This window comes from Stegodyphus dumicola, chromosome 2, assembly GCF_044657685.1.
Source record: "Stegodyphus dumicola isolate Sdum_Otavi_A_Nest chromosome 2, ASM4465768v1".
NCBI lineage: Eukaryota > Metazoa > Arthropoda > Arachnida > Araneae > Eresidae > Stegodyphus > Stegodyphus dumicola.
In genome coordinates, this window is record NC_140769.1 from 191,511,363 (window position 1) to 191,527,515 (window position 16,153).

The 16,153-nt window shown below is 31.0% G+C and overlaps 1 protein-coding gene across 4 annotated transcripts in view; it reads right to left on the reverse strand.

The window, feature by feature from the left end:
- The window catches only part of LOC118200638 (uncharacterized), a 122,982-nt gene that overhangs the window by 8,580 nt on the left and 98,249 nt on the right, over positions 1–16,153 (reverse strand). For all 4 annotated transcript variants that reach the window (XM_085811592.1, XM_085811590.1, XM_085811593.1 and 1 more), the window contains 4 exons: positions 15,335–15,550; positions 8,921–9,023; positions 5,354–5,503; positions 3,445–3,527 (listed from right to left, as the gene is read on the reverse strand). In XM_085811592.1, the coding sequence (XP_085667718.1) occupies positions 3,445–3,527; positions 5,354–5,503; positions 8,921–9,023; positions 15,335–15,550 (552 nt within the window). The remainder of the gene's footprint in view (positions 1–3,444; positions 3,528–5,353; positions 5,504–8,920; positions 9,024–15,334; positions 15,551–16,153) is intronic.

The following is a 16,153-nucleotide window of genomic DNA, read 5'->3' on the forward strand; positions in this document are numbered from 1 at the left end:
TAGGAAATCATATCTCTACACAGCATTTATATACATTTTGCAGACACTTACCCCAAAATAAAATAATAATAATAGTAATAAAATATTTCCGCTTATTGCATGTAGTACAGAAAGGGTTAAATTTTGTACAGTCAAAAGTCGTTAATCCAGACTCGTCGGGACTTCGGAGATTCCGGATTATAGATAATCAGTTTAAATCTGGTAAGATGGCATGTAGAAATTATAAAATTAAAAATATGAAACCATAATTTATGAAATAAAGAACAATTATGATCTAAAGGGTATCAAAATTTACAAACAAAAAAGCTTAATATTTATTTGTTTACTTTATTAAACATTTCTTTCAATGTAAGTTGTTTAAGTTGCCTCGTTTTTTATGTGATAATACATTCTCTTTAATTCTATAAACAGACATAATTTCTTGTTCAGTTCTGCTGTTCAAGTCATATAATTGCTGTGTCGAGAATACCAACTAATTTGTCAATCAAAATTTTTTCGTTTTCAATAACCTCTGTCACTTTCTTCGCTATCGGAAGCGAATTACAATGACGAGGAATTTGATTTAAATCATATCAAAGAAGGAGTACTTCGAAAAGAAATATTACATTTAGTAAGGAATTCTAAGCCAAATAAAATAAAAACATCTGCCCTGATTATAAGGATAGTGCTGACAGATCAACTTCCAACTCATTGCGCGTGTTAAAGATAAACAAAGTTTAGATAAACAAACATTAAAGTTTAGATACACAAAGGATATGCCTTTAACCCTTTTTTGCAGCAATTCCACTTTTTGTTTAATGGACTTAAACATACTTTCGCTTTGTAGATCCTTTACATATTAGTAAATATATATCAGAAATTCTATTTGACATAATCAAAAGTTCAAGCTTACTTTTATAAAATTGCTCTAACAGTCTGCAAAAAATAATAAGCCGAATCCAATTCGAAGATTAAGGAACAACGCAATCTGCAACATTAACTGAATTAGATAATTTTAGCTTAGCTTATACCGTCCATTATACATTAAACGCGCATTCGTAAACGTATTTTGCGCACGCGCACATGCAAATTCGCAGTCATCTTCGCATGCGTCATTGTGACGCATGCGCAGAAAGTTTGTAGCTTTGAGGTCCGGATTATGGGTGTACAAATTGACGACTTTTGACTGTACTAATGTAATTGTTTCCCAACATAATATTTCATTTTCTGGAGCTCACAGATAGTACTCCCTATCATTAAAGTTGTTTGCAAATGGCCATCTGTTTTGCAATTTTACATACTTCATTTTCAAAAATTTCATTTCGCATTGGTAAGTACTCCCAAATACAAATACAGATCTGAACATATGATTTTAAATGACCATATTTATAGAAATGGGTTAGATTCATTTCTTTAAACATCCTTTTTAGCACATCATTATTTCACAGATCAATCATTTCCAACTATAAGTCCAATAGAAGCTCCTCAATTGGGCAATCAAATGGATTTTGAAATACAGAAATGCCTTTTGCACTTGTGTCAAGATCCAAAAAATGCTTTTGTAATTGCAATTTATGCTCAGACAATATATCTGATGCAAATTTGAGGGGGAATTGGATTTCGCTAATAACTGGAATTTTTTACAAGGAAAATAATCAGACTTGTTCAAATCATCTGGATTTCAAATCATATAAATTTTTTACCAATATGAGTTTACTATAAAAAAATTTCACACATACGCACTATTTTCCCTGTAATTTTAAGTTAAATAAATTCATTTACTCACAATGTCTGTAGCAAATTTTAATTTCTATAGCAGTTCATTGTTTGATAAAAATAGTTGGAGGCAGTTTTTTTCACTTAAAAATTTCTATTACTTCTCAAGCAAAAAATCTCAGTAAAACTTTTCTATTCCTAAGCCATCAAAATGCTGTGTGGCAGAATAAGTCAAGATATTCAGCTCTGATATCTAGCAAAAAACAAAAAGCTAATGATGATCAAAATTGCAATAACAACCTTGTATTTAGTGTACAAATATTAAAACACTCAATCGATATCGATAGTGTATTTCTACCGGTTTCTGCTGTGTTCCACTTGCTGTGTGAGGCCTGGCATTGTTGTGGAGGATCAATACCTGGCAGATGGGACTTGCAGGCTTTGACTGGGAGGTGTAATGATGCACCCAGGTCTCATCACAGGTAACAATTTTATGCAAAAAAGCTTCCTCTTCTTCAAAACGAGTTTGAAGCAACTGTGAAATGCGAACTTGTGCAGCATTTTCAATGGTCACACAGGTGTGAGAACAACGCCGATGACCTTGATTTGCAACACGTTCACGGCCTTGTTTGAATTCGTTGCACCAAACCTTCACTCTTGACCATGGAAGGGTAGCTTCCCCAAACTAGGCATGCAGTCTGCGATAAATTTCAGCTGGTTTCATATTTTCATAGATGAGGAACTTTATAATTATGCTTTTCTCAATGGAGATGGGTACACTCCTCTCACTCAACATAAGGGCTACTAAATAAAGCATGGAACAAGCAAGATGGTGTTGTTCCCTTACTCTAGGCAAACTCACCTAACAACTTCAACTGCCCACACACATACAAGTTCCCATATCGACGTTCAGTGAATAAAGGCTTATTCATATTTGATCGCCCTATGCATATATATATATATATATATCACCAGTTACAGGTCACACACTTTTAAAACAACAATTAAACTATATAATTATTTTAAATATTTTATGTGTAAAAAAATATTTTCCATAATAAGTTTGTTTGAAAATTTTACTATGGAAAACTTTTTCATTTATAATATGACTGAAGAAATTTAATGGTCAAATTCAAGACATTTGTTACTGATTACCAAAAATACTCTAACAGAATTTTTCTCTCACAAATGCAATATTGCTAAAAATGTGCACAATGAACAAATTAATAGGAATAAAATAAAAGCTATTCTATGCATAAGGAACTTAAATACATTGAATAAGTTAGTGTAAATAAACTTTGCTCACACAGACACATAAAAAGGAGTTACTAAAGGGTATTCAAATTATGGTTTTTATGCCTTGGCAGGGCAAAAATTTCACTGAAACACTGAATGACAGCTTTTATCTAACAATATATACAATGGCTGTAAACTGAAATACACTGATGTTCTATTATCATAAACTGCTTTACCACAATGGTGTACATTTGCAAAATCAGTACTGATCATGTTTTATTATAGTAACTCCATTTTTGAAAAAAGGCAGATTGAACTTAGGAAGAGCGTGGTACAAAATAAATACAAGTCAGAAATGAGCATTACTCAATCAGCTGTCTTTTAAAGGTTCTTTGTTTTGACAGTGGGCAAAACTTACCCATAATAATCAAATCATATAACTTTTAATGTAAAGTTATATGATTTGATTCCTCTACAAAATTAACAGCTACATTAATGATTTATATTACATACTTCTGTAGATTCTACTTGAGTATCTCCTTCCTTTTTATTATCAGTTACATTCTTTTCCATTTCAGAAGACAAAGCATCATCAGCTATAAAAATTAAAACATTTAAGAACAGTGAGATAGATATATAATAAAAGCATAATGAAAAAGTAGAGATACAAAGTTTATCCAATTTACTATGGTAGATTAACTATAAAATACATTTTGTAACTAAACAAATTTTAATTTCACTAAAAGCATAATCTAAGAGAAAATTATGAATATGTAAATAATCAAATTTAATTATTTAGCACTGCTGTTTTGTTAATTTTTTTAATTTTTTTGAAGAACTACTTGAAGTAATTTCAAACAAAAACTATATTTGAAGATTTAAAAAAGCTTGAAGTTTGGAGAAAGATAAAAATTTAAGAGGTTGTATGAAATGAAAGGTCATATTAAAACACTGATACAAAAGAAACTGCTAATGTGCAGCCCTCTTCTCTTCCATTTTGTGCATGCAGTGTTAGTTTAAAGAATATAGAATGAATTTTATAAAGATATGGAAAATGGTTAGAGAGAAAACTCGATGGAGTGAACATTCAACAGTTCATTTTAGAAAATAGCTCAACACCTTTTATCACTTATAGTAATAAAACCTCTCTCTCTCACCTTCTCCAATTCTTTAAAATGCTATTCAAAGCTCATTCATGCCTTCCTCACAACAATTTTTGTATGCACTGTATTAATTTTAATATAATACTGTCTAATATGTGAGAACACCTTTCATTTCTGAAATCATTTCATAATATGAAAGTATTTTGCAAAAAGAAAGAAAAAAGTTTTCGTACAACAAGATCTTATATAGAAGAACTTAGTATATGGAAGCTAATCTATGAGATGGGTGACTGAACAGTTTAAATACTATTTGAAATGAAACTACATAATCGATTCAAGAGAGAGGTAATAAATTATTTTAACATACTATTTTTCAATATAAGCCTGCATATGTAAGTTATGCTCTTTAGAAGGACATTTATGTGGAAGAAATCATATTCTGGCAACCATGCTAACGTATATACGATGAAAGCTGAGAAATCAGAAAATTACATCCACGTTAACCAACCATTCTGCTTGAACATTTAAGCATATGCTTCGAAAAGTCAGATTAAATTTAACTTGATTGCAAAATTGTTATTATTTACAACATAAATACCAGTAATAAATCCCCTAATAAGAAAATGATAAAAGTTTGCTATTTCAAGCATTCTATGTATGATCATCTCCCATCCAAAGCAAAAATCACATATGATGGAACTCTCACCAGCTACAAAAATGCAGCATGGCAAAAAAATCTCCACTCAAATCCTTAAATATGACAGATGTGGCATACAGAAAGTTTTATAGACAAATCCCCACAGGGAAGGGAATAAAAAAAGATAAGGGATTAAGTTTATATATGTAGGAAGCGATCCCTGCTAGTTCAAAGTATATAATTGCTGAACATGTAGTAGTTTCATCTAGATTCATATCTTGACAAACAAGCTGGTAGCTTAGGTATTTTCATAGTTTTCCTCATGCAGGATATGAGGCAGTTTCCTTAAGAAAATGTTTTAAAAAAGCCTCTCTTCTTTTTGGCAAATAAATCCTGATATGCTTTGCCATAATTGAAAAAATAAGCAAAATGGGAGATTTAAGATTCAACAGCACATTATTTGTACTTTAATTAATCCAATGGTCAAAAGTATTAGAAATATTTAGTATTGTAAATATATTGTTATTAATTCTGAATACAAATAAAAATTCTCTTTGAAATACTCAGTAAACTAAACTAGCTCAAAATGAGAAAGAAAAGAGCTACATCTCACTTTATACACAACTGAGTTTTTTAAATAAAAAATCAAAATACAGTGCAAAATTAGAAATTCAGTTCATACATATTTCCTTAACTGGCCTTGATTTGACATTAGTTGATTCCTGGGCACTAACAGACGAGTCTGAGGATGAGCAAGATTTGCTACTTTTTGTAGCTTTCAGATCTGTTTCTTGATGATAGGTAAGTTCTTTTTCTGTCTTAGCTTCATCACCTAACATTTTAATTAAAAAAATAAATAAAGATTAAAATTCAGCATAACTATAATATGAATTCTGCTACAACTTTTGGTTTTAGCTTTTGTTTTGAATTTTGGTTTCTGACAATATGAATCAAAATATCCATTCAATTTATACAAAGCTCTTGGAAACTTTCCTGAATTCCAACATGCAGTTCTTATCAACATAGAGTTTAGCAATCTCTACTGTATTCAATTAAATAAACAAACAATTCCTTATATTCAAGTTTTTGATGAATGTGTTGGCATGTTTTTTTCCTAACATTACAAAATAGTATCAATTATTCAAAAAAATGTAAATATTTAACCTGCATTTTAAAATGCATTTAATTACATTTTGATGTTAAAAATATGCTCACTTTTAGGGAAGTATGTTTTCTAGCTATTTTTAAAAACATAGCTAATACTGATTTGGCTTATTTTGGAAGGTGTCAAAGAGCACAAAGTCTGTAACGTGAAAGCTCTATCAATTTTCAAATTCCATACTGTTTCAAAATAATCGTATTTTCTTTTTTTGAAGGGGGAAGAGGGATAGCCATTCTGACTTCATATTAATTTACTACTACTTGGGAATTGCATGAGATTTTGATGGGGGTCTTGGTGATAACTAACAATTAATGCATCAAAATTCAATCACAAGGCAACATGGGTGTTAGCTAGAAAACTACATGCATAAAAGGTAATCAGGTAATTAATTTGGAAACTTAAAAAATGTTATTACTTAAAGATACACATTTTATTAAAAGTAGAGGGAAAGAAGTGGATCAAATCTATTCCTCCTGTTTTCTAAATAAATAAATATAAATCTTGTCATGAATATTTGCACTCTTGGTTAGGCTGCTTTGAATTTAAAGATTAAAAAGCATTTTCTAGCTTTTCTGACCTGGAATTCTTTTCTTGGTCTTTAAGCCTGTTGAAATTAACAAATCAAACTTAGTTTCCTCTTTCAGAGAATGTAATGTAGCATCTTCAATAACAAACTATCCTGAAATGTTGCCTCACAGTGATGTTATTTAATATTATACTCAAAATGATAACATTAACTTATTTGTTAATTTGTGAGCTAGGAAAAACTTTTATAAAATATAACTACAACATAAGAAGGAATAGGAAAAGTAACAGTATGATTCAACTTAGACTGCTTTATATCTGTTTCATTTTTTGAAACTTGTACTATCACAAAAAAGGGGGGGAAGGGAAAATAATTATAATAAAATTGCATAAACTGACTAAATACTGACCAAAAAATGGAATATTAAAATAGAAAATGAAGAACAAAGCGGGCAAAAGCTATGGTATGAAAAGGAATTATTTCTGAAAAGAGCAACAACAGCAGCTATAAATTCACCAAAGTAGTAATTTAAAAAATGCCACCCCAGGCTTTACTTGAGGATGAAACATTATCTGCCAAGGAAATAGTAGTGAAATACACATTAGTTGAGAGAAGCAAAAAAGGAATATGCTTGATTTCATTGCCAATGATACTATTTTTCTGGAGGGGTTAATGACCTTCTTCAGCTTATCAGAACACATTCATGAAAAATTTAAGCTAAGTATTTTCATTACAGCCTGATAGACAATTTATATGAGAAAAAAATTTCAATTACAGAGTTACGTGAAATTTGTTGGTCAGACATAATTAAGACACAATAACACGTTGAATAAATATTAATTCAGAAGTCAAACAACAAAAAACAGCGTTATATTTTCAAAATTTTCACAGGACTAGTTTCAATGGTTTTACTGAACCACCATCCTCAGCTGCAAAACCGCAAATGAACAAGATAGGAAATAATGATTAGATAAGATAAGAAAGCCTGGACAAGAATAAGCAAGTGGCGCCATCTGTTGGTGAAACCAGAACTAAAACATAATTTCTTTAAAGGCCAAAGGTAAAGATGGATTGAAATTAGGATTGTTAACAAGAACAGAAAGATTTTTTTTTTTTTTTTTGAATGTGAAATGCCTCTAGAAAATCCAGTTCTCCAATGGAAGATGTTTTTTGAATAATTTTGGCAGCAGAAAAACTGAAAGTGTGATTTTCGGACCAACAATGTTCAGCAACAGAAGACTTCTGTGTTCCCTTTTTTTCTAACATATGCCTCATGTTCCTTGACGCAAAATTTTAAGGCTCTCTTAGTTTGGCCAATGTTAATTAAACCACACTGGCAAGGTATCCTATAAATACCATAAGAATTCATATCTGGAATGGGGTCCTTGAATATGGAACTCGGAATTTTATTAATAGAAGAATAAACTACCCGAAAGTTAAATAACCAACTTCAGTACTAAGGTTAACCGTAAACCTTCATCGGTTTGCCTTCCACCACACTTTAAATGATGTCATCTGACTAAACAAAAGTTAGCTTCATTTTATTCCTATGTTTTCCGTGCTCTTCAAGTTTGCTCCTCCAAACTAGCCCTTGATGAAGAACTAAATTATTTAAAAGCAATAGCTATTGACAGGAGCTTTTCACCCAACATTAATTATCAAGCAGTTAAACAATTCTCATCTCAACACACTAAAAGGCACACTCTTGTTTTAGGAGATTATAAAAATTCTGTTGTCATTCCCTTCTTTCCATCAATTAGCTATAAAGTTGCACATATTTTGCAGAAATTTAACTTTCGGGTAGTTTATTCTCCTATCAATAAAATTCCGAGTTCCATACTCAAGAACCCCATTCCGGATATGAATTCTTGGGGTATTTATAGGATTCCTTGCCAGTGTGGTTTAATTTACATTGGCCAAACTACGAGAGCCTTAAAATTTGTGTCAAGGAACATGAGGCATATGTTAGAAAAAAGGGAAACACAGAAGTCTTCTGTTGCTCTGTGAAACTATGAAAACTATGAAAATAAGGCAAGTTTACTGCTCAACATTGTTGGTCCGAAAATCACACTTTCAATTTTTCTGCTGCCAAAATTATTCAAAAAACATCTTCCATTGGAGAACTGGATTTTCTAGAGGCATTTCACATTCAAAAAAAAAAAAAAACAAAAATCTTTCTGTTCTTGTTAACAATCCTAATTTCAATCCATCTTTACCTTTGGCCTTTAAAGAAATTATGTTTTAGTTCTGGTTTCACCAACAGATGGCGCCACTTGCTTATTCTTGTCCAGGCTTTCTTATCTTATCTAATCATTATTTCCTATCTTGTTCATTTGCGGTTTTGCAGCTGAGGATGGTGGTTCAGTAAAACCATCGAAACTAGTCCTGTGAAAATTTTGAAAACATAATGCTGATTTTTGTTGTTTGACTTCTGAATTCTTTTACATATTGAATTGTTTTCAACCTCAAGAATCTAACCTTGCTATAATGAAATAATAGCAAAACTACTATTATTTCATTTATACCTAATTTTGAAACCTATGAAAATAAGGCAAGTTTACTTTTTTTCACAGGAGACTTTTCAGATGAGCTGTTATCGAGCAGTATTCCAGATGCTTCAATAATATCTGCTAGTAAATTTCTTTTACACTGGGTTTCATTAGACTGTAAAAATAAAAGCAAAATAAGATTCAGATTTATAAATACAATATACAAATACACATTACAATAAATGTCTATTCTTTTTTACAGATTTTCTCAATTAAAATGGAAATATTAAAATTCTGCAAGAGCAACCCACCCCCAAAAAAAGTTTGGAAATGCTGTTTTGCCTTTAATTTTACTTAGATGGCAAAATTCCTCATGTTGGAAGTTTTTACTCCTAAATAAAGAAACAGAGAAATACAATATGGAAAACAAAATTAGAACCTGGCAGCTTTTGTCTCAGAAGGGAAAAAAGGAATCAGCAATTTAAATGAGTAAATGTTCCTCTTAAACTTTGCTACAGGAGAAACATACACAGCTACAAAGAAAGTTTTATAAAAAGGTTCTTTAGAACTGAAATAAGAGTATCTTTATGAAATTGAATGCAAAGAAAAATAATCAATAATAATATTGATGAAATGCAAATAAAAATTTCAATCTTTGTATATTCATAGAAGTATATTTTATATATACAGCCCTTCCCCCCCCCCGGGAAAAAAAAGAAACAGAAATAACACACCTCTTAATTACCACATTTGACGGCATATAAGACTCACCCGTATTTAGAAGACCACACACATGTAGATGTAGAAAAAGTTACGTGTGTCTAGACCTTTATCCGGGCTAAAAATAGCATTCAGTATTGAAAGTTAACCTGTGTCCTTCATGTATAAGACGTAGGTAACATTTTTGAGACCAAATTCAGGAAAAAAGTACGTCTTATATGCCATCAAATACAGTAATGCATATTGCACTGACAGGTTTTTTATTTTACTGATACAAAGCATACTTTAACATAAATAATTTTATTAAGTAATTTGCTTTGAAGTAAGATCCTACATCATATGCAATCCATGTAAAATTTCTTATTTTTAATTTTTCAGTTAAAATACTTCCTTTGCATTATTTATTTATAATTTTAAAAAGAAAGATAGTAAATGCATTATTCAGTAAATATTATGCACAAAAATTGCTTATGACTATTGATCCACATACACAATCCATCAAAAGAGCTATTACTAGTAATGAAAGACTGGAGAAATACCATAAGTGCATCTACTCTACTTTTAACAATACATGCTATAAAAACCATGCTAATATGGCATAACGATGTTTATCTTATCCAAAACCTAATATGGATATATTTTGAATATCAAAGTTTTCTGCTGACATAATAAACACATTACAAATTTAATAAAGAATCTACTTGGCAATTCAGCTGAAAAAGATAACACAGCATTTATTGATAAATTTTAAACTAGCCCAATTTTTACTATAGAACACCGAAAGACTAATGTTGCTGGACGCAGGACATGCTTCTTACTATGAAAGATACAAAATTTCATTTAAGAGAATGATTTTTTAAAACAAGAAAAAAATCTGACTTTATGCTGAAATCAGAAATATCACTGAAATGATAACTTATAAGGAAAGGCTAGGGAAGAGAGAGAGAGAACTATAAAGTATCAATAAAATTAATTATTAAGTATCTAAAGTTACAATAAAAACATCAATACCAATTTGTGTGATTTTCCATAGTTGCCAACCTTGAAATACGAAAAATGTGGATGTCCTCACGAGAAAATTAAAAATATCCAGCAGATTTCCATGCAGAGTATTGATGCTATTTTAAAAGAACTCTATGCCGACTTAAATTCAGTTAGTAAACTAATAATAAGAGGATTTTGATATAAAATATAGTAATATTTATTTAATTAGATAATCTTATGTTCTTTGGCTAATTCCATTCTGTAACATTCTTATACTTTTACACTGTGGAAAATCCTGAGTAGTTTTTATTTATAAAAGTACTTTTGAATATGATGAAAATTAATAATTATTGTATAAAGTCAAAAAAATAGGACAGTTCTGCATTTCCAGATCTACAATTGGGAAGTTGACGAAATTCAACTTGTGTTTTTCATAGCTTGAAAGCATGGTTTTGGACATACAGGGGTTGGACAAAAGGCATCCAAAACAGCTTGCAGTCTTCTCGGAATGGATAAATACAGTTCCTGTATGTTTGCCAAGGGAATATTATAACATTCTTCCTGCAAAACGGTGGCAAGTTCAGATAATGATGTTGGCAGTGAATAACGAGAACGCACTTTCCGTTCCAATGTAGACCACAAAGGTTCGATAATATTCAGGTCTGGTGACTGTGGTGGCCAGGGGAGATGGGACAACTCATCCTCGTACTCAGAAAACCAGTCCTGGACAATGTGAGCTGTGTGAACAGGGGCTTTGTCGTCTTTGAAGACACCATCACCATCGGGGAACAAAGTTTGTACCATGGGATGAACTTGATCGGCCAAAATGTTCACATAAGTCTTGGCAGTCATGTGCCCTGACACAGTTATCATGGGGCTAGCAGAGAACCACGATATGGCTGCCCAAACCATAACAGAACCCCCGCCATGTTTCACTCTTGGCAACAAGCAGTCTGTATTATAGGCTTGAGATGGCGTTCTCCAAGCGTAAACTCGGCCAGAAGTGGGAAAGAATGTGAAAGAAGACTCGTCACACCATATTACTCGCTTCCACTACTCTATTGTCCAGGCTTTACGAATTAAACACCAACTTTTCCTGTTACGGGCATTAGCATCACTGATGAGTGGCTTCTCAATTGCAGCACGGCCAGCAATTCCCTGTTTATGAAGCTCCCTTCTAATTGTTTTGGTACTCACAGGGTTCGGTAACACAACATTCATTTCAGCAGTAACTTTTGCAGCTGTGGTCTTCTTATTTTTCGTCACAATTGCCCTTAATGATCGTCTGTCACGATCACTCAGGACACACTTTCGTCCGCGCTGTGATTTAGCAGATGATGTTTTTCCACTTTTCAAATATGCGGAATAAATCTTCGATACAGCACCTCTTGAAACACTAAACACCTCGGCTACCTTGCTTACGGAAGCACCTACCATACGTGCTCCAACAATTTGCCCACGTTCGAAGTCTGTTAACTCTGACATAATGCAATGACAACCTCACATAACAGTACTCCTGCAACAACTCAACTGTTTAGCACATTTACGAAGTTGTATAGGTGGCGTCAGTAGTCAAAAATGCCAGCGCCACCTACATATTTCATTAAAATCAATCTTTCTTTTCAAACATGCATTTCACAAGGTGTTTCCATATTTTTGTCCATCCACTGTATATATGAGATTTATATATAAAGTTGTTCTTAACTTACATATTTTGACACAGCAACAGTTTTTTTTTTTTTTTTTTTTTTTTTTAATTAGCCCTTAGTTTTAACTCTATAATGTTAGTTTTAACTCTGAAGTGAATTTGGTATATATTTATTAAAATATCTTTTTTTAATAAAACTTGATTTCTTCTTTCATAGTTTGAATTTTATTCTCAGTCTAAATAAAATTGCTGTATTTTTTTCTTCCGATTTATTTCTAAAATATTTTTTACAAGTTTTTCAAAAAATTCTTTAAATCATAACAATCATATAATCATTTTAAACATCATCTCAAAGTACACATATTTCTAGACACATATGCAAAAGAGATTTTGATTAAAATAATCTGAAGATGTGAATTTATATATTTGCATGTTTTGAAATTTGGCATCTTTTGTTATATGCAATAATAATGCCAAATGTGGTTTATACACTTTGTTACCATCTTCAATGAATTGTCACAATTTTTTTTAACCTTAAATTTTTAATGGAGAATTATTTATATAGAATTTATTATTTTTATTAATGATACATAATAAATATTTATAAATAATATATAGAAAGAAATTTTTTAAATTATACAGAAAATTCATATTTTTTTAAGTAAATTTTTACTTCATCATATTATCATCTGCTGTTTTTACTTTAACATCATTTACATCAAATTTTCTAAAACTGAAAAAGTTGTTTCATTAAAAAATTTTTAAAAGTGACTCATTAATTAAAATGATTCAATATTTTTAAATATAAAACTTGCTGTACCAAAAGTATACCAAATAAAATTTTACTATTTCATGAACTGACATTACATCGATTAATGATAACTGAACTACCTTGTTTTATTATATAAATAATTCAAGAGCTTTACGATTAAAATAAATAGTAAATTACTATTGCTGTCTCAAAAATTACTTATGGAAGAACTCGTAATAGTGGATATTTCAAATTATGTAACATTTTTAATATTGGTGTTGGTTCCTGAATTAATATTCTAATCAAAATATGAATATAGATTGAAGCATTACAAGCAAATATAACTACATGCATGTGTGCATGTAGTCAAAAACTGGAATATCTTTTTATGGCAAGATTCAAAGAAATACAGCACATGGATTATTCAGAAAACTAAGATTCGTTATTATATGTGTATAGACACTTAAGATACACACAAATTAGTAATATTCAAAACTGCAATGTTTCAGAAATCCAAGCTTTGCTGTTTGTTTATTAAAAAATTTGACACTATTTTAATTTTAAACCAAATTAAATTTTTCTAACTAAATAAAAATTTAAGGTATATATTTTTGTCTTCTTTTCTAAAATCTCATCACATTATCTTAGGTTATTTCAATATGGCAAAGTATACAAGAGCTATCTGCCTAAGGAGAGAGATTCTTTCCTGGAGGGATTTTCTAAGGGAACTGGTTCGTATTCACACTGCACATGGGGGAAAACTATGAAAACGTGGTAGTCCATTCACCTAGGTTAGAACCTGTGATGATGTGTGAGTATTCAGTGGTCTTCACCGGTTGGCCATTGGTGGAGCTTGCTTACTGTAGGAACCAGGTTATGAGTCTCTATTTACTATCTGATTTGTAAATATTTAAAATATTATATTCTCAGGCACAAAAAGCAAAGTTTTCTATGGTCCAATAACTAAACTACTAAGCCATAGAGCAAATAAATATTCAGTTACATTTGCTATTATTATATTAATTTAGTGTTCTTAGAATCTAAGCTAAAGACAAGACAATAATATTGCTACATTCTGAGAAGAATAAACAGGAGTTAGATTTTTAGATTTATCTTATAACATGAGGTGTCAAAACAATTCTACAATTTTAAATGTTTGGCTAAGTAGTTGACTTGAAAGAATGTAGCAGACAATTTTTGATCTTACATTATTCAGTACAAAACTGTTACTCCAAATTCACTGTATTGCATGATAATGTATGTTCCCATTGGTCAATAATCATTTTATAGAGTTGCTTCTGCATGAAAATAAGTGTCATTCTGTTCTCCAGACTTATCATTCTGTGATTATTTTTTGCTACGAAGTTGCCTAATAAACAATTGCAATTATTTTCGCTGCTAAGCTGCCTCGCAAAAGTTTTTTTTTCCCCCCTTATAGTCAAGCCAAAAACAGACTTCTAAAAGCTTTCTCTTTCAATACCTGTCACAAGACAGAACGTTGCGCAGTGTAGACCAGCGTTTCCCAACCTTTTTTCTGCTATGCCCCACCTAATCCTCTCTAGAATTCTTATCCTCCCCTTTGCATATACGTAATTTTTAATATTCAAAAATTGAAATGTTCACAAAAAAAAAAAAAAACTTGAAAGGAAGAAAACTGATGAAAATATTTTACAAAAAATTCTACAATAACTATTAAAATAACTAGGAACTGATAGGAATATACAGTAAAGGATATTCCTAGCAATAAATTACAGAAACAATACTAAGAATGGTTCTTTACAACAGCATCTGTCATAGACTGAGAGGAGAGATTTGGAAAGGTAAAATTCAAGTACACAAGCTGCCAGTTGGTGAATATAAAATGGCACTGTATAAGATAATTAAAGTTTTTCATTGAAAAAATCCATATTACTGGGGGGTTACTGCCCTCTGACATACTGGATGAAGGTACTATAATTTTAATTCATACTAGAATGCTGCATTTATTATGATTTATCTGCTTAGAGGTAAATTTCTAGTTCACAATGTTTGAATTTCTTGTTTGCAATATGTATTTTTACAATGCTTTTAGTTTGAAAATTATGCATAATTTGCTTTTCATAGCCACTCCTTCAAGAAAAATGAATAAAAAAAAAAAGAAAGTCCCTCACCTACAGCTGAAATTTCCAAAATTTTTTAAAGAAATATCTATTGCTATAAAAGAAAATTCTGAACTTTTCAGCACTTAAATAATGCTTTTTAATTCAAAACTTAAAAGCTATGAATTTTTCAAAAAATAGGCAGAATCTTTTATAATTTTTAAAAGTTTTTAATTTTAAAATTGAAGTTAGCACAGTTTTAAAGAATAACATATATACATATAACAGCTTATATTTTCACTCACACTTTCTGATGACTTTAAGTTATCAGATGGCACTGGACTATCAGATGTAGGCGCTTTATTTACAAGGGGATTGGGAACAAGATTTGTGTCAGGAACTTTAAGAGTAGCAGCAGATACTGCTGGAGACTGTGGTCTAGCCGGAGCTATTGGCCTTGGAGCAAATTTACCACTGGATGGTCTACTTTTCTCTTTCTGGCTAAGAGCAATGGTTTCTTGCTGCAAAAGAGTAAAAGAAATGAATTAAAGTAAAGCAATAAAAAAATTTTATCTACACATTTATAACCAATAGTTCACGACAATAATTTTTAGTCTCTAAACGAAACAGAAATATAAAGTATTTTATGGAAAAAATAAAATAAGAATGAAGTACTGACAAATTTCATGACTGAAATTAAGTAACCACACAATTTGATTTAAATATACACAAAAAGGTTAAAATAGTTAATGAAAGAAAAAGTAAAAACAAAGACAAACATTTAAAAATATCAAAGGGCCCTTTTTTTATCAGTAAAAGCATACAGAAAAAAGTAATATGAATTCTTCAGCAAGAATGAGAACAAATATCAGCTGAAAAAATTACCCTTAAAAGCAGGACAACAATAGCAGGTACAGGGAAGTGGGGTAGGCACCAGAATTCCACCACTGGTAATGTATGGTGTAGATCCCAACCACTGGTAATGTATGGTGTAGATCCCACTACATTAGCTGTTGAACTCCAGCCCAAATTTGACAAAGTACATCCTGAGGGGAAGGGTCTGAAGGTTTTCGACCCTTCTCCACCAGTCACTAAAACCACCAATATTTGGCTCTCCAAATATT